This window comes from Carassius auratus, chromosome 39 (assembly GCF_003368295.1).
Source record: "Carassius auratus strain Wakin chromosome 39, ASM336829v1, whole genome shotgun sequence".
Lineage (NCBI taxonomy): Eukaryota > Metazoa > Chordata > Actinopteri > Cypriniformes > Cyprinidae > Carassius > Carassius auratus.
Genome location: NC_039281.1, coordinates 1,011,539 through 1,030,578, shown reverse-complemented (window position 1 = coordinate 1,030,578; position 19,040 = coordinate 1,011,539). Strand labels below are relative to the sequence as shown.

Genomic DNA, 19,040 nt, shown 5'->3' with positions numbered 1-19,040 from the left:
AATGGAGAATCACACTGGAGCATAAAATGGATTTAAAATGATTACGTTACTAGCAGAGTTGTGAAAATGCCTTGTAAATTTTTATTCCTGAATTTGAATATAAAGTAAAATAAACACTAATTAAAATAAATTCATTGTACGACTTTAAGACAGTGAAAGAGAGATGGACAAGACATGTAGACACACTATTATTTAAAAGTTTGGTGTCAATATGTTTTTTTGTTGTTGTTTTAAGAATTGAACATTTCTATATCCAATAAATCAGTAATAATCTAGTGTAGATCTACCTTGTGCGAAGTGCAAAGGAACTGCAGACAGCTCAAAAATATCTACCTAGCCATTCAAGAGAATGTATCACATCTATAAACTAGGGCAGTAGTGAGCAGGCATTTGAATAAACAGCCTGAGATGCCTGAAGCAGTGTAGGTACGGTGTTACGGAAGGGCCATTAGTACCAGTACCATCCCATCAACAGAGGAGTCGAGAGTTGCCTGCCTGTCAAATATTAGGTGATGGCCGGCCGGCAAGGACTACGAGTGCAGTACTTACTGAGGTTAAAGACTCTGTCCATCTTAAGTAGCGCAAGTCACACACTTGTCTCTTCCGATCGAGGATTTTCTGTGTGGTGGAGAGGTGGATGCCCACTGGGCACTAGTGGTGGCTGATTGGCTAGCGCTCAAGCTCTGTCTAAAAGTATGAGCTTGACGTGGCTTGCGTGCGTGTTGAGGAAATCAACTTGAAATTCAAACATTAAAGTATGAATCTCAATGTCTGCAGGGTGTATTAAAATGGTGCTCTCTAACTAACCCCTGCGATCACCAGACCTTTGGGTGGCTTTCTTATTGGTTCGGACGAGTCGTCTCAGAACAAGGGCCCTGAAGCTTCAAAAAATACTATACATTTAGAAAGGAACAAAACAAGATAAAGATCAAGTTGGGGACATGTTCGACACTCACGTTAAACCCACAAACAAACAAGTAGATCCTGCCTGCCAGAGGGCCTTTTGTTTTATCCATTGAATCAATCTGGATAACTAGAGAAGGATGAATGAAGTGGAAAATGAATGAGGCACTACAGTTCTCCTAGGATTTGAAAATAAAGGGGAAAATGCTAATTAAATCCCCTTTCTAAAAAAAAATCAATTACGTTTTATAATGCAAATACAGTTTAATGGAGCCCCCATCTAATTTTGTGTTTATTCTAATTTAAAGTCTCTGTTATCAATGAACATTTTGGTACAAGTCAGATCATCAAACGAGTCGATGTGAATCATTCCGTTCCTTGACATTTGAAAAGAGATGGTTGGTAGATGTATTCAAACAAAGTATGCACGTACAAAGGCAGCAAAGAAATATGATGCAATCACAATTATCAATAGCAAATAATACTAATGCGTGTATGTGCCACATAATTCCCAGAGGCCTTTTAATCGAATGCTACTCCGGCTTCATTATCCGGGTCGTGAACGCACTCTTTGCTTTAACCAAAGGCACTAATACATTCCAACACACTTCCTCATGAGTAAATTATTCAGATTCAGTGTACATTATCTTCGCAATTAATTGAAAACTCATTAGTCTGGGACTACGAAAGATGGTATTTGCCTCAATTAATGCCTTTAACCTAGTTGTTCCAGCGAAGTGGTGTTTAGGGTTTGTGCGTTTCCCCACATGGCAGGAGTGGACTGTTGTCTGCTCATTGTCAGACTGTTAGCTAACGCTTCACTGCAAGCTAGCAACCATCTGTCCAATGTTACAGTTCAGATCAGGGAAAGACCATTAACCCTCAGATAACTACAGCTCCAGTAATATTGCACGTGGAGAGGGAAATCTGTTCAATTAGGTTACCACTTGCCCAAAACAAATTCACTATTAGTTTCTAATAAGGCAGTGCATACATGCACACCATGCTTTGTTTTTTTTGTTTTGTTTTTTTTTTCAAAAGATTTATTTCATTCAGTTAAAGTGCTGTATTATTCTGAATATATATATATATATATATCCATCCTCAGGGCAAACCACTAATTAACCCTGCCATCTTTTTCCCTCTAATTCTGAACAAGTTTTGATGTACCTAATTGGAGTTCACCTCAATATTACAAGCTCTTATAAAGAGAGAAAATACAGGTGCTAAAAAGCACATGGAAGGTCATAAAATTCAGAGTGCACTGGAGACCTGTGTGGGTGGCATGGTTAAAGTGTTTAACTGCTCTTTTAAAAAAATAGACAAATTCATTAAAAAAGTCACTTACTCACAATCATATTTCAACATTTAGCTCATTCTTCTGTGAAATGCAAGGGATCTCAAGCAGAATGTCGAAGCTAATCTTTTCCATTCATACTATTTTTATTGTCCTTTTTTTGTAATCCTAATCCGCCCTTCTGTGGCATGGAAAACAACAGCTTACATGTTTTTTTGCCTACTATCTAACTAGTGTTTCATGTGAGAAATATTACAGTTCATCTGAGGATGAGAGTTTAAGTAAATCTTTTCATATTTGAAAGATTATTTATTTTATTTAAAAAAATTCTGCTCACCCTGATCATAAGCACTGCCTTCCTGATGTCCCTCACGCCATCATATACCAGACGCGAGGCATCAATGAACTCGTTCTCGTCCACTGGCAGGCTTGGGTTGGCGCTGAGAGCCTCCACGGCTGCCTCTATCTGCTCAGTGAAACGTGGCATCACTGTAAACACACACAAACATAGAAAGGACAAACAGCAAGGTCAGAAACACTTAGCAGTAAACTAAAAAGGTAAAAAAAAAAAAACTTTATTTAACTGGAAACAATTCAGTTTAAACTCAGCAAATGTGAGTGAGCTGAAGTGCAATTCAATCGAGACACTGCATCTGTAGAAATATATAATTCAAATCAGATTTGAATCGAATGGACACTTTCCCCCACATAATTTAGAATGCCTGAAACAGAGCGAAGTACACATTGAAATTTGCAGTGGATGTATTGCTGGATTTTAATGACTGCTCAAGGCAGCTTTTATTCAGGCTTTACTTGACTACAAGAACGGCAGATGAGTACACTTAATCCAGAGGCACCCTTAAACGAATCGATCACAAGACAGGTGGCTGCAAGACATCAAAGCACACAAACTCTGTCTGCATTCAAAGGCTTTGGGAAGCGGTGATCTTTTGAGGGTTGCTTCCTATGTGTTTTGTGGATGCCATTTATTTCCAGAGGATATTTAATGACATTAAGTATGTGCAACACATATGAATACCATCCAGCCTGGAAACCACAGTTAGAGCTTTTGCGCTTAATGGACCAAATTAAACGTTTTTAATTAGTTTGTAATTGTAATTCGTAAACAAAACAAACAGACTGACTTCTAAAAAAAAAAAATTTTTTAAAAAATTAACTGGATTGGGGTGGTGACTACAAGCTTCCATGGTTAGAATATGGTTCCTGCCCCTAGCTTTTCTCTGCTGCATTTCATGCTCAATTTTGGGCTGAACAAGCACTAGGGATATGTATCAGACTGGACCCTCTGAGATTAAACCTTCATCAAATTTGGTTGACTAATTCACTTGATTCAGCATGATCTATAGCAGTTTGTTCAACCACTTCTTGAAGCCGGTGTCCTGACATTTTATCCTACCCTGTCAGATTTTCCTACGCGGGTTTACTGCGCACGCGCACATCAATATCGCGTCCTTTGTCTCATGCTAAACAACGATATTTAATGTATCTGCATTACTGTAAGGGTAGGTTTAGGGCTGGGGTAGTTGTAGACTTTAATAAAAACGCAATCTAATTGGTAGAAAATAATATTTATTGTTGGTTTCCTGTAACTGTATCCCTTTTAGCTACAACCGCGAATAACACATAATTACTGTATTTGCAGTACTGTAAGGGTATGATTAGGGTTGTGGTAGGTGTAGACGTTAATAAACCATAACTTTACAGTAGAATTTTCGTTGTGGAATTGTACTACCCACTGTTTTGGTGGGAGGTAGGAAAATCTGACAGCGTAGGACAAATCGACAGAACACCGGCCCACCAGCTACGCACCACCTCCCAGCCATAAAATAATAGTCCCTCCCCATAGGCACCGAACACATCTACATTAATACTCATTCTCATTCACAATTTAGTACTGCACTGTACAGGTGCAGAAAGAGATTGAACAGAAAGATGTACACTGGAAATGAAGTGAATACTTGGAATTTGCATTAACAGGTTTTCGGTGAGCCTTGAGGCTTATGGGGCATGAATTTTAACAGTAATTAAAGCAATCATTAGTGACATAACATCCTCTTTTTTGCCAATATAGCCCAGCTATTTGATTTAGCACAAAGCTGAACAGGGTACACTAAATATGACAGCATTTCCCAAGAGAAAGTCCACAAATGAACAGGAAAATCTTATGCTGTGTCCCAGAGGAATGAACCATAACTATGATTTTAGTCTTAAAAAGGTTCCTGAAGGCATCCAAAGGCTATTATGTAGCTGCACATGAAAGTAATATTACACTTTATCTACCAAAAAAAAAAGTAATATTATGTTTTATCTTCCTAATAAAGATAGAGTGCAGATCCTGGTCACAGACAGCATCTTAAATCTTAGTGAGCTGCCTATCTAGACAGCATTTTTGGCCGTCAAATGCATGGCAGTGTTTTGCAACCTTGTGAGGAAGTAGATAGTAACTTTTGTTTTAAAATCAGCACTCTTGTACCAACACCCTTCAAACCCACTCACGGAAATTCTGGCACAGATGGCAGCAGTGCTATTTTTGGATGCCTGTGCAGCATTTTCAGATATTAAACAAGAACAATGGATTTTAAACAGAAATTAATCACACGTACACAAGTGCCATCACCAAAAATAATACTAAATGGACATATTGGATTGGATAAAGCACGTTCGAAGCAGCTGTTAGACAATGGTAAATTAACATTTATATTATTGCACCAAATAACACGTCAATCATAAACAATTACGGTTTCTTATTATTAAATGTTGTTCATGCATATTCCCTTTTCCACCATTTTATAAAAGAAATGGACAATAAAGTGTTACACATTGTAAAAACACTAGTGCAAAACTAAAACCGCTACTACAATAACAACAGATTTTGGCTTATTTTACATAAATACAATTACAATTGGCTGTAGCTACAGACATTCATGGCAAAACATAAATAAATTCAGGTCTACATTGTTCTGGTTTATACCTGTATCAGTGAGAAGCTTGGTGGCTTCCAGAACCTTCTCGGTGTAGACCCCAGGCTCATAGTTATCCATCTCAGATGTGACCACATGGACCACACGGGCAGCTCTACCTCGAATGGCTCCAGCGGTGCGATCCAGGCCGTCAACATCCTTCTCTTGCAGAGCGATGACACACTTGTTTACATCCTCCAGAATGTGATTTTCTAAAGCAAAAAGACAGAAAAATTTACAAGAGAAGACAATATTTAAAACTAAGGAAACAATACTGGAAAATGTACAGAGGGCTAAACACAATGCAGAGCATGAAGACAGGAAATCCTCATTCTTCATGCTGTATTTACATGGCCCCAGACTTAAGAACATTAATGGGAACCAGAATGGTGGATGTACACACAAAAAAAAAAAAAAAAAAAAATTCAACACACCAAGACAGTTTAGTAATAGGTGTCTGGGAAATGCAAATCAACATTGTAAACTGTAATCTGTCCTTGAGAGGAAGTGAAGGCAGTCAGTCAGCCTACAGCTTAACAAGAACTCTTAATGGCCATGTCTGACAGAGGGATGGTAAGTCTTTAACACTCATGATAGAACGTCAGTTCCACAGGAGATAATTGATACTCGTGTTTTTTTTTTTTTTACTCTTCCTTAGAAGTTAATGAACGTGGCCACTAAACGGCCCATGATCCGAAGTGACCCATGTCATCAGTTGCTGATAGAGATGTAGGTGTAAAGGCTTTTCACCTCTTCTGCATTAAGCTATAATGGGTTCGGTACAAACAGACAGGAGCCAAGCAGCCTATCATTAGTTGAAATCATTTTTCACTATTTAAAAAGCTTGTTCTTTATGACATCTGGTGAGATTGTGCCATTACTGAAGAACACTTTGTCAGAAAGGGTTTGAAACACTTACAAATGAAATGTATGAAACACAATATGGTTCAGATTCTTAAAGCAATTGTGCTCCAAGAGTTTTAAAAATAAATGAATACTTCTTATTAACAGATCAAAAGTGACAGAAAGAGAGATGTATAATGTAACAAAAGATTTCTATTGCAAATTAACGCTGTTCTTTTGAACTTCCCATTCATTAAAATAAAACTGTGTAAAAATAGCATACACAGCTGTTTTTAACACTGAAAACAAAAACTAAATGTTTGAGGACCAAATCAGCATAAATGATTTCTGAAAAACAGACTTTACATTTTTTGTTATTATTCTTTTTTAATCTTATTGACCACAAACTTTTGAACCATACTGCATGTGGAAGGGCTAAAGTGATGGAGCCACCAGAAAAAAAAGATTTCAGTGAAACGCACCCACTCTTACATTTTATTGTACTTGTTGGTAAAAGAACAGCATGAATATTCTGTAAATCATTTTTTATTTTTTTCTCCAACAAAGAAAAGAAAGAAAAGGCCAGTCAGTCATAAGAGTAGAGTAAATGAGCAAGGTATTCATTTGCAGGTGAAACAACTCTTTAACACTATTTCAAAGCCAAGATCCAGCTCTACAACATGGGCTTACCAGACACGCTGAGGAAGTCATCAATGGAAGTGATGTCATCCACTGCGTCTGTAAGCACTCGCACCTGTTTCTCCCACTGGTCCTTAAACAAATCCATGTTATCCTGGGCCACTTTGCTGTTAGGCTTAGCAGCCAGGGCCAAGGCTGCATTAATCACCTGCAATTACCACAAACAACCCATTAATCCGCTTTTAAGATGTACAAGAACCAAAAATCATGTCTACACATACTGTTGATTGATTATCTGAGCCCATGTCCTCCCTGCAACAACCCTCCAAAACACATTTACAATTGTTTCAGATTATGACTGGGATTAAACCATGTTTATTCAATGGAAAGACACAAGTTAAAGCCCCAGGATGAAGGAATAGTCATCGGAGCTCAGATTAAAAAGCAGTCAAAGCCACAGTGGAGTGAGGACATACTGCAGGGACATCTGTCAAATGCTGCATACCTGAGGGCAAAGTGTTTCCAGTTGGGAAGCGGCCATCCGTACCAACTTCACTCCCTCCTCATTGTTTGAGATGGAGCATGCAAGGTTAGCTACCTACAACAGAAAATAATTCATCTTTTTTGAAATCACATGAAAAACCGTTTTCCATCCCTCAAACAAATTTTAAATTAACACATACCTGCTGTCAGCTGTTGATCTGATTATTTGATAAAATGGTAAAATAATATAGCAGGAAAAAATTGCCCTAGAGAATTAAGCAAAGTCTGAAATTGAGGTCTAGTCGTCTCCTCATATAGGGAATATATTTTATACAATTCACAGGATGATGGCTGACAGCGTCAGGGAGTGGTTTCTAGAGATGATTAAATCACCGTTCTGCCAGGCGGCTGTTACCTCAGGAAAGTGAGAGAGGCAAATATTCCTGACACTTTCAGAAACTTCACAAGCTGCTGAAATCCAGAGTGCTGAGGCAAGCAAACTCGCTGCCTGTTGCTGCCGTTTATAATGTTTTAGAATAAATTGTCATTTTGACCCACAAATCTCCCTCCTTACGATTCGCCAAACATTCTGTGCAAACAGATGTTATTTGCATCTATTTGCGGAGGCCTTTTTTTTTTTTTGAGGCAAGAAATTCGATTTTAAGGGTTCCGCTGCCTCACTTCATACAGCAAAGTAGGTACAGTACATTGCTGAGGAGCTTCAGTACTTAAGGCGAGAGTCGTTTTAATTAAATGTTACCAAGGAGTTTCACTCATATTTGTTTAGTGGGACTGCTTGGAGTTACTCTACCTTATCGTAATGTGCGAGAATTGGCTGTGCCAGGAATGGGGAACACAAGTGGAGTGTAAATGTGAACAGAGCTCAGCACAGTCACAGAAAACGCCCCACTGACTACAGGAGTACCACAGCCGACGCTCTTCTGTTCACTCTCTTTCCTTAAGCACCATACTGGGAATCTCTTGAGCAGCAGGATGCCATTAGCAAACACACTAGTCAAGCATTCAAAACACATATAAATGCCAACAGACTGAACAAGGAGCACTTCAGTTTGTGCAATAGTGTTTAGCTGCTAAATCTCGTTCAATTCCAAAGTATGTGGGTTGGGGGAGAGTGGGGTTGGCGGTCTCCAATGGTCAGGGGAGAATATGAAGCCAACCTTTGTTAATACAGTCACTATAATACACAAGCTGTTTGACATGAAACATCTGGTGGAAATATGTCCTAAGGGCCACTTGATTGCATATCTATTGGCCGCTCAGGAAGATTGCAACCGGAAGGCTGCTGATTCTGTCCCTGCGTATAGAGATTCTTGACCATTACCAAGGAGCCGAGAGCAAAGCAGTTAACACAAAATTTGTCCAGGGGGATTTTTACCCTTGTATAAGCTCATGATGGCGTTCTATGCTAGGTTTTGTGCTAATTACTGCTGACCTACCTAAATAAATAAACAAAAAGGAATAATGAATTGCATTAAAGAATTGTATTCAAACAATTTATTAAATTATCCATTACTATTATCACAATTTTTATGCACTTTTTGCCAATGCATTTACTACAGTAAATAGACCAGTTTTAAATTTTTGTGCCACAGGCTTATAAGAAGGTTACCACAAAGGGATTTTAATAGCATCACTGATTTAAGCAAGTCTAACACTAACTAGTTTGACCTGCAACAGTCAAAATGTCAATCAATAGCTTGCAGCTCTGCATAATTTCAGAGTCATTTCAAGTACCCATCCTCTTCCTGAGGCTGTTCTTTCTTGGAGTAACATCCCATCAGTGCAACTGGTATTTCACCCCTCTGTGGCACCACTGGGTCAACCAAGGACTGAGTTTGTTCTTATACAAGGTGCCTAGCACATACAGTACGCAACAGAGTGGATGCGCTAAAGCTAAAAACAAGGAACTGACAAATATGACTTCTGCAGGGCTCATTTGCAGCTAAATGTCAAGCAGATTCAGGATAAGGAATAAACGTTTATTGTGAGCTGATTCTCATTTCCTGTTCAGGTAGATTATGAGTCTTATCACATTGGTATGTGGATCTTCCCACACAGATAGTGGAAATGTGGGTTAGATTCAGAGGGGTAAAAAAAATCTATTTATTTAGGTTCATGAAAAAAAAAAAATTCACAGTCTTTATATATAGAATATATATAGCTACGGGTTCAGTGCTTCAGTACATTACAGGACACCACCTGGAACAGGCCTATTTTTTCTTCTTAATGTTATGGTATGCATTCCAAGTTGTACCATTCAACTTACTGCATCTTTCATATTTAAATGATCCATTTCTCTTCCATCTTGCTTTGGTTTTTGAGGCCATGTAATGATCAAATAGTGCGGTAATCACTTCAAAAGATTGGAGGAAAATGGACACAATGCTGAAATTGTATGAACAGTAGGGCTGTCAAAAAATAATTCAAATTTCGAATATTCATCGAATTTAAAATAAAAATCCACATTCGAATGCAAAAATGTTGCATTCAAATTTTAGGTGTGCGTTAAGGAGGCTGCTTTAAGGTCCGGCCCGTGTATACTTCACATTCCATTTTCTATTCCGTCTTGCACCAAGCAGCGTCCGCATAGCTTTCAAAAGCCGGACAAGCTCAACACACAGTACCGCTTTTGTCTTTTTGCCTTTACGTCATGCGTGCGCTGTTGTACGCGCTCCGTCTGTGCGGTCTCAAAAAGTACCTGCATACGGGCGAGCCCTCTTGATGACGAAAATGACAATGCAGACGGTGCATGGACGCTGACGGCCGAAGTATATTTTGGCCTTTATCAGATGATCAGGAGCGAAGCCATAAGATTTTCTTCACCCTAACTGAAATTATGCATTTTAAATTTGATATAATTCGAATTTTGATAATATAAAAGTACAAAATTCAAATGTAGTTTTTCAGCCATTTTGACAGCCCTAATGAACAGTTTTTAAAACCTGTGCTTTGTGCAATTTTGGCACTTTTCCACTGTATGGTATGACTTGACTCAGCTCAGTACGGCACAACTCGGCTTGTGTTTCCACTGCAGTTTAGTACCACTTTAGAGTGGGCGGTATTATTCATATGTCGTTATAGGTGCACCACCTCTACTGCCACAACTCCTGAAAAAACTTTTTCATTCCGCGTCGCCCCATCTCGCTGGATCCACTCTTCTGCTATCAACAAGAGGAACGTCTGTACTTCCTCAACAGAAAATGAAACGGCTACTTTTTGGTTGTTAAAAAAAGGTGCACTCGTTTAAAACAATTGCATTCAACCCTTCGCTGGCTGTGCTGATTTAAATCTAGTGTTACTTCTGTGTTTGTGTCCAAAGTTCAGTGACGCAGGTAGTGATGATTCTCTCCATCCTGCGTGATCAGCAGAGTTTACACGTCACATTTTGGTAACAGTACGGTTCACTTGGAACCTTAAACAAGTTTGTACTAAAAAAAGTACCAGGTACTGTACCCAGTGGAAAACCCCCCAAAAATGAACCGTACCAAATTATTAAACTGCAGCACTCATTTCTAGCGATGTAACGATGCACTCAACTTATGATTTGATTCATGATTTTGATTTCATGATTCTATACTAATATAGCACTCACAAATTATTGCTCTTTTGTTGGATTTGATTGCTTCTAATGTCTTAATTTGTAAGTCTTCATTTGTCCTCATTTGTAAGTCGCTTTCGATAAAAGCTTCTGCTAAATAACTAAATTTAAATATAATGTAAATGTAAATACAAAAATTTAAAAAAGGCTGTCTGTGCTCTTTCCATTTAAAATTAGAGGCAACCACTGCATTTTAATCTTGACCCAAACAAAGATGCTGCAATATTTTTTTTTAATCTAAATTAGATTTATTTATTTATTTTTATTAAATTTGAAGCAAAAACAGAATTGTTCGACTTCAGTTTTGTGAAACTATTCATAGAAAAAATATCTGCATGAAATAGAAACATGAGACGAGATGAATGAGACACAGATTCACTCTCTGCCAGCAGGTGGCGCTTAAAGTGTTTCCTAGGTTTCAGCTGTAAACAAAGCAGCGCTGCACTTATGAACATTAATATGCATTATACAGTGTCAAGATGAGAAGAAAAAATACCATCTAAACTTTTCTAAAGACAGTAAGTTCCCCTCAGACAAACATTCATATAAACTCCTACCCCTAAATGATTCGCGATTTGTTTAGTATCTCAACCAATTTGAATAGTTTCACATTTAAATCGATTTTCAACTGGCTTGCAGTTAATTACACCCCTACTCATTTTGGTCTACTCGCTACTCGCTTCTTTCGTGCTTCCTGTCTCTCTCATATTTTCTGTCGTACAGTAGTTTAGTCCCTACACAATCTCAGTGTTCTTTGAGCAGCCAGGAACCTTTGAGAAAAAGGCCTTGAGGCAATAAAACTAAGCTTGTTCTATTTTTATCCCGCTTCAGGAATTATGCATTTCATGGTATATAAACCGAACCGCCACTGTGTTTCTGCGCCCAAGAACAGACACTCAAAGCCAAGCTGCTGCTCTTCCTGCAAGCTCAGAAGTTCAAAGTCCATATAAGTGGCTTTCAAAAAAAAAAAAAAAAAAAAAGGGAAATTAACAAAAAGGTAATGGTGGAAGACTCTTGGGATGTATGCAGGTTGCTAGGAGAGTCTCCAACAGTACTGAATGCCAGACGACACAAAAGCCTCTACAAAATAAACTATTTGAATGAATGGTGGTCTCTGAGAACACTTTTGAGAAAAATAGTGTGAGAGAGAGAGAGAGAGCGAGAGAGAGAGAGAGAGAGAGAGAGAGAGAGAGAAAGAGAGAGAGAGAGAGCGAGAGAGAGAGAGAGAGAGAGATAACACATAGCTGGCACTTCTTCCAGCCCTTGAAGAGTGTCAACTTCATGCCTTCTGCAGGAATAAAAATACAGTGAGGGGAGGGAAGAGTTGGCTGCAGTTTCATCCCTGTTGTAGACATTGATGCTTCAGCAAATTAAATGGCCTCCCTAAGGTCAATAACTACATCCATATTTAAACTCTAAACAGAGGAAGAAAAAAATAAATTTTAGAACATAAATCTCACTTGTTTATGGCACATGCGCCACATTTGTGAAAGCTCGCACTAGACAGAAGTCAATGACGATGATCTTTGATAATGTAAATTTTCTTTGTTCGTTTTCTGTATCTGCTGATTGAGAAAATGTAAGCATTACAATTAGTAACTTACAATGTTTCTAATAAATTATGTTAAATACAAATTCAGTCAAATAAAAATATTTTATATATTTAGTTAACAAATTACACTAATATTAGGCTGCTTTTAGGCTTATGCTGGGTTGGTATACATTGCAGATATGCTCACTGAATATAAACCGACCACTCAGATCATTAGGATTGAGTCAGTTAGTAATACCAAGAGTTCACACAAAACAAGGGGAGTCCGCCTTTAGTTACTATGCTGCCCACAAATGCATGCATATATATATATATATATATATATATATATATATATATATATATATATATTATATCAATCATATTAAACATGACAATGATTTGGCAATGATACTTTTAAATATGACTGTCACTGTCTTAATGAGTGAATCATTGATTCAACCAATCTGTTGGACCACAGTATGTTTGTTTAAATTGGTTTCTTTGTGTCTTCTGTTGCATTTATAGTTTTGATTTCTCCGTGAGTCAACTGATGCAACCTTGAAAATTTCAATACATTATCCGTTATTAGTCACCGTTTACACTTAAAGTAATAAAATCTGAATAATTCTTGCCAAAAGTTGAGTGCTGCCCAAGTTATTGTTTTCAATTAAAATTTTAATCAGGTTTCTTGTCTAGTTAGGCTAGTAAAATTCTCTTTCACTCGCCCCTTCACAAAGTCAACTTGTCCCGGACAAGCGTTAATGCCGAGCCTTGATATATTATAATATATATATATATATATGTGTGTGTGTGTGTATGTGTGCTTGTGCAGGTCTATTTTGTGCAAATATATTTTACATGAAATGGATATAAAACATTTTATAAAAATCTTTGGGACACTGGAGGCTATGTTATGACTTCTTTAAGAAGTGGAAGAAAAAAATGCACTTTAAGTCAATTTTTTTTTATTTTCATTTTAAATGCCCAGCATAATAAAAGTTCAGGATTCATTATTTAACCATACTGAAGGACAAGAAGGAATCCAAGCCCAGAGTTAAGAGAGGTTAAAATAATTTCCACTCTGCAGGCATCTTTTGCTGCAAGGCACGCCTTTACTACCCATCAAAAATATATTAGAACATCCTTGCAGGGTTCCTACACATTTTCCGTTTCAAAATTCCATACTTTTCCAGACTTAAAATTTCCAAACCTCTCAGTAGATTCTCAGACCATATTTAACATAAATGGTTCATACAGCGTTTTTTTAAGCTTTATATTTGGTATATAGCACAGTCATCTGTAAAGATTTTTCTCAGGGGTTTTTCATAGATTTTCTTGCATACATCTGCATGCACAAGAAAAAATTTTAGGCCTCGAGAAACCATTCTCATTGAATCTAGCACGTACTCGGTGGCAGCAGATAAACCGTGGCACAAAATGAGCTGATGGCACAATACAGCTGTGTGCATTGTCCTATTTGCCAATTTCAATGGTCTATAAAAAGACTGGTAATGCAAAAGAAATATATATATATAAACATTTGGCATTTGTTAGGGCAGTATTATTTTAAGTCCTTATGTCTGGTTTAACGCATAGCCTACTCTACAGCAGCCAGAAACCACACTGAGAAATGGGCTGATGGCACAATAGAGGGATCTGTGTGTATTTTCTTATATTCTAAGTTTAATGGTTTTTTGTGAGCACATGAAAGTCTATATATATATATTTTTTTTTTTTTTTGCAAAGGTCCTTTTAGAGGCTCTGCAATATGGTGCTGAGAATCATTTAATTTTTTGCATTATATTGCAATATAACCTGTATTTTTTGCATAATGAAATGTGCACCTTGAATTTATTCATTTATAAATGACACTCACTAAAAATAAATAAATAAATCACTAAACAGCTGCTATGAATACACACTTCTATGATACATTTATTAAAAGTATTATCTTCTATTATAGAATACTAAATAGGGGCAAACGTCTGGAAATGCAAATAATTTTTCCATACAAAAATTAAATTCCATACTTTTCCAAATTGCGTAGGAACCCTGTTCCCATATATGGCACATCATTTCAACCCACTGTGTTCATTTTATAACAGAAGGCAACTACATAAATGCGAAATCCCTAACACACAAGAATACATTGCCTTGCCAACAGACTGGATATGAACCAGGAGTGAGACGCTCCAGCTGTTTCAGACAATGCCGTCCCCCCGTAAGCTACATATTAAAAAGCCCTCTACCTACCCTCCACATACAAAAGCAGACAACACAAGGTCACACATTAGCTGGCTCTCTACACAGCTGGATTACAGGCTTAGTGCATTACTAATTTGCTGCACATTACGCTTTACTGATAGTGGGTGTTTTTAGGAACAAAGTCGAAGTATTTTAAGGCATCAAAATCATTAAAAAGACAATGTTCAATAAGTTACTATTATTATATTTTGTTTTTGTTAAAAAAAAATATCGAGTAATATAACTCAGTCTAATTCTAAGCTGTTTACAGTTCCAATAAAGTTCCTACCTGTGCAGTTAAAGATCTGCGACTGAATGAATGAATATGTAGCAGCTTGGATATAACCTATTCAAGAACAAACGCAGACCTTGCCTCGCCACAAATGAGAGAAGAACACAAACCACAATCATTTGTAAATCAAATGCAGTTATAAAAATGAGCCCATGCTTTGTTCATGTAATCCATGTTTGAATTAAGTTTTAAATCCATATGGTGTGACACTGGCTGGTGTCAAATCAAGGCAAAGAAAAACGTGCGAGAGAGAGGAGAAGGGGAGGAAAGAGGCAGAGACGGATGTGACTTTTTGGAGACGTTTTGTGCTTTGACTATCTTTAGCCCCCAGTAAGACTCTTGAGGCTTTTACTCATTACCCCTCCTTTTCCCTTCACTTTAATTTCCTTCACCAGTCTTCCCCTGTACAGAGTGTGTCACGCGAGGGCCGGCCAGCCCCCTGTGAGGAGAGGTCAGTCTGAAGTGTCTGTGGATGACGTGTTACCACAGGGACTAAGATGAACAGATTTGAAAAACTAATGAGGATAGCTAACATTTCTGTCAGCTTGTCACTGGCCCTGCCAATGTGAGCACGAGATATAAAACCCCCAGTGATTCGGCATGAAAACCATCTATCTGGAAAATAAAACCCCACAAGAGACGCAGCCTATTTATCGGTCGCCACAAACTGACACGACAATGCAGATTTCTTGTGAAGTCCGTCAATAAGACACTAGAAATCCAGCTGTTTCACATTTCCCCACGGAGGCAACACTTAACCTTGGGCTCAGAGGAGATTCACTCTTTGGCCGAGCTTAAAATGTGATTCACAGTTGTGACTGCCCATACAAATGCAGTGATTCCCTGACTGCGGCACTGTAAACCTAGCAGTCTTGCTGCATTTGTACCGCACTATGAAGTATAACTTTGACTCCTGTCTGACACTTCACAAAAAATATGAAGCATAAAGGATAAAAGGGCTGTGACATGCTTGCTTGGATCAAGCAGTCATGACAGAGACTTCAGTTGCATTCCCACATAAATAGTAATGGCGCTGGCTATAGAAGAAAATTTATTCTGTTTTTACATAAGCCTGAATGTAGGAATCAGAATGGAAAGTTTCTACCCTCCAAGTGCGTACTAACTATTTGCAGAAGTGACGGCTTCTATTTTTTTCTGTTTTGTTGGTGGCATAAGGCACTTTTTATTAGTGATTTGTAAATCTATATATTATTCTCATGTAGTATCTAGTATAATTAGGATGTTTCAGGGGGCGTGGCTTAAATAGGGGAACTGACAGCATCCTACTAATAGGGCTGAATGTTATGAACTATGACAGAAATATCATAGTTCTCACAATGTATACAGATTATGCATAATAATGGGAACACTGCTCACAGCAATGGATTTGAAGTCTGACAGTAATTGTCTTGAAATCTGTTGAAAGTGGAGAATTTGTTACAAAAGCGATATTTTGATGGGGATGAATTTAGAGATGCAACTTCTGGGCTGCACTTTCAAGCATGCTGTCAACATACCAAAACCCTCTCTGAGAAGAAGAGTCTCTTAAACCATCCCCTTTCAAGCACAGCATCCTAAAATATGGACGTTTTTTTTATTTTATTAGATGCACTCAGTAGTCCACCACCATAATCAGTTACGCTGTCTGTCCTGACTCATCTCTTCATTTAACTTAGTATGGCAAAACAACTCAAATTGTGTTTCATGTTCGTCACAGATACTACAAATGCAAGTAGATACAGTGCACAAAATCCAATTTTGGATCAGGACTGGTCTGTGCATTTCAACAGACGTCTACAACAAAACCTCTAAAGGGCTTATCTGAATTATAAAAAATAAAAAGTACAAAAAATGTCAACAAATATCTTAAAGACAACAAACCTACAATCACCAGTTAGCTTCAAGTCACGTGATGCTATGTTAAACAAAAGAATAGCCGTCTGGAGGAGTACAAATAATGTCCCATCATTTGTTTTGAAACAATTCCAGAACTTAAAATCTGCAACAGACGAGGGACAGTAATTGGCACTTTATGGAGCAGAAAACAGGTGCCTACCTCAATCAGTTTGTTGGCGTGCTCACGGAAAACTTGGGCATATTCTTTCACCTCCTTTTCATTACCATTCTTGGCAGCCTCGATCAATACCAACAGTGGAACATTGGTCTCCAGAAAAGAGTCTGACACGTGGTCCATCACAGCCTTCCGCAGCTGAAATTATGAATATGTAAACAAACAAATCCTTAGCTAGTTTATGATCACTCAAAGGACCTGAGTGTGGTGTTTTCATTTTTAATACGCAATGTAAACAACGTACAGCTAAAGAGGGACAGTCATGATTAAGGAGAAGGACATAAAGTACTCTTGTTGACACCTATAATCAAAATAAATGTGATTCTGTGCACTGCTTCAAAGTGAACAGACCTGTCGGCGCAGGTCACGGGTCTTCTTAGTCATCCTGTCGATGGCCGTGTTCAGGGCATCGCTCTTCTCTTTATGTCCAGCCTGTGATAAAAACAAACAGGGGAAAATATACTTAGGCTCATTTAAACTTGTTATAGTCAGGCTCGCTGGGAAAAAGAAAAAACGACAGGTGGGAGTTAAAGCTGAGGACCGAAAGGACAAGACAAACTTATAAGATATGATGGATAAGATGCATTTTCTACAGAGGAAGATAAAAGTTTAACAGCATGAGTCACTTTGATGGTTACAACCCCCTGTGGCAAACATTTCATTTAATTCTTGAAAACTTTGTAGAGGTTTAGGTTCTTTTACCCCCCTTTGGCGATGATTGTTTTGTATGACTAACGTGACTTGTGGTACAGTCAGGAGGCACCCGCCCACATTCTTTCACAGATACATTTTTCAGCTCAAAAATCCAGAGTTTTTGTCTGTCACATTCTTGAGCTGGGCTTAAGCGGTCCATGAAATAATTCATGGCACAAATAGCTCTCCTGCAGTGCAAGTACAAAAAAAAACACAAAAAAATGGTTGTAGGGCAAAGGCACCCTTACAAGATGAGTCAAAATGCGATAAATTCTTTTGAACTGGTGTCTGATTCTTCCATCCCCAACCTTCAAGGATTAAAATGTAAGTGAGGCACTTACATCTCCAGACAAAACCCATTATGTGATGAGTCAGACAGCTTTTAACAATACACAAAGTTCAGAGGAAGGTAGGCAGGAGGAGTTAAGCCTGGCCAAGCACAGTTCACATGTTAGCCAACACAATGATTGCAATTGATGTTGGAGATAAATCTGGGCAATTTCCACACTTTACAAGGCGTCCACTTGTCCAGCGCTTTAAGCCAGGTTGGCTAGTTTTGGGAGAGTGGATCTCACTCAAATGCTACAGACAAATTGCTCATGTGCAGTGGGTAGGTAAATCTCCGGCACAGGGAAAAGCCTGGAGGAAGGCCGTCACAGGGACACAAGCAGCAAAAGCATGACAGTCAATGAAATATGGCAGTGGCACTGGCAGTTCGGCCACCCTACTTCTTCACCCCACTGGGTGGTATACGGCAGGAGGCAAGTGAATGCCATCGGACTTAATACCCCTACTGATTTTGTGCCAGTTGGATAAAAGCACTTCAGAGCAATATATACTCTCCAGCATAACGGTGAGGGGCTGTCAATTCTAAATCACCAGCCTTGATATCAGTTGCTCATTGAGTTGAACAAAAATTACCTAGATTAGTGCAAACGGTACATTCATCCACAGTGCAACTAAGAGAACTTGACAGATATTACCTATATGATTGCATGTTCCCCGGAGGGCAAAATGGCTTGGATCCCACAACATTGATTTTGCTTCGAGCTTCTCCACTTAATTGGCCAGTCATTTGATTTCTCACACTCCAAACACATGGTGTTTTCACAAGTATAGTTAATGATGGTCAGGGTAGAGCTCTGCTTTCAACATGAACAAATCTCCCCACAGACTGGTGCAAGAAAAAAAAAAAAAAAAGACTTTAAAACAGTCCTCCTCAGCAGAGACATCCCCTGAGAGCAGATTACACACCAGTGAGAAAAGTATCTGTAAAGAAAGTAATATGACCTATGGAGAAAAAAGACAAACAAATAAATCATACGCACACAAAACAGCCCAGGTCATTTTCAAAAGTGACCACCACAAAAAAAGAAACGCAGATGTTCAAATTAAGCACAGTGGGTACAATGGCACGAAAGCAATTTTAGCACAACCCACA

The 19,040-nt window shown here is 38.3% G+C and overlaps 1 protein-coding gene across 1 annotated transcript in view; it reads right to left on the bottom strand.

The window, feature by feature from the left end:
* The window catches only part of ctnna1 (catenin (cadherin-associated protein), alpha 1), a 111,976-nt gene that overhangs the window by 27,894 nt on the left and 65,042 nt on the right, over window positions 1-19,040 (bottom strand). The window contains exons 8-13 of the mRNA XM_026225042.1: window positions 17,258-17,338; window positions 16,892-17,044; window positions 7,169-7,261; window positions 6,715-6,871; window positions 5,193-5,393; window positions 2,538-2,689 (exon numbers count right to left, since the gene is read on the bottom strand). Coding sequence (XP_026080827.1) covers window positions 2,538-2,689; window positions 5,193-5,393; window positions 6,715-6,871; window positions 7,169-7,261; window positions 16,892-17,044; window positions 17,258-17,338 — 837 coding nt within the window. The remainder of the gene's footprint in view (window positions 1-2,537; window positions 2,690-5,192; window positions 5,394-6,714; window positions 6,872-7,168; window positions 7,262-16,891; window positions 17,045-17,257; window positions 17,339-19,040) is intronic.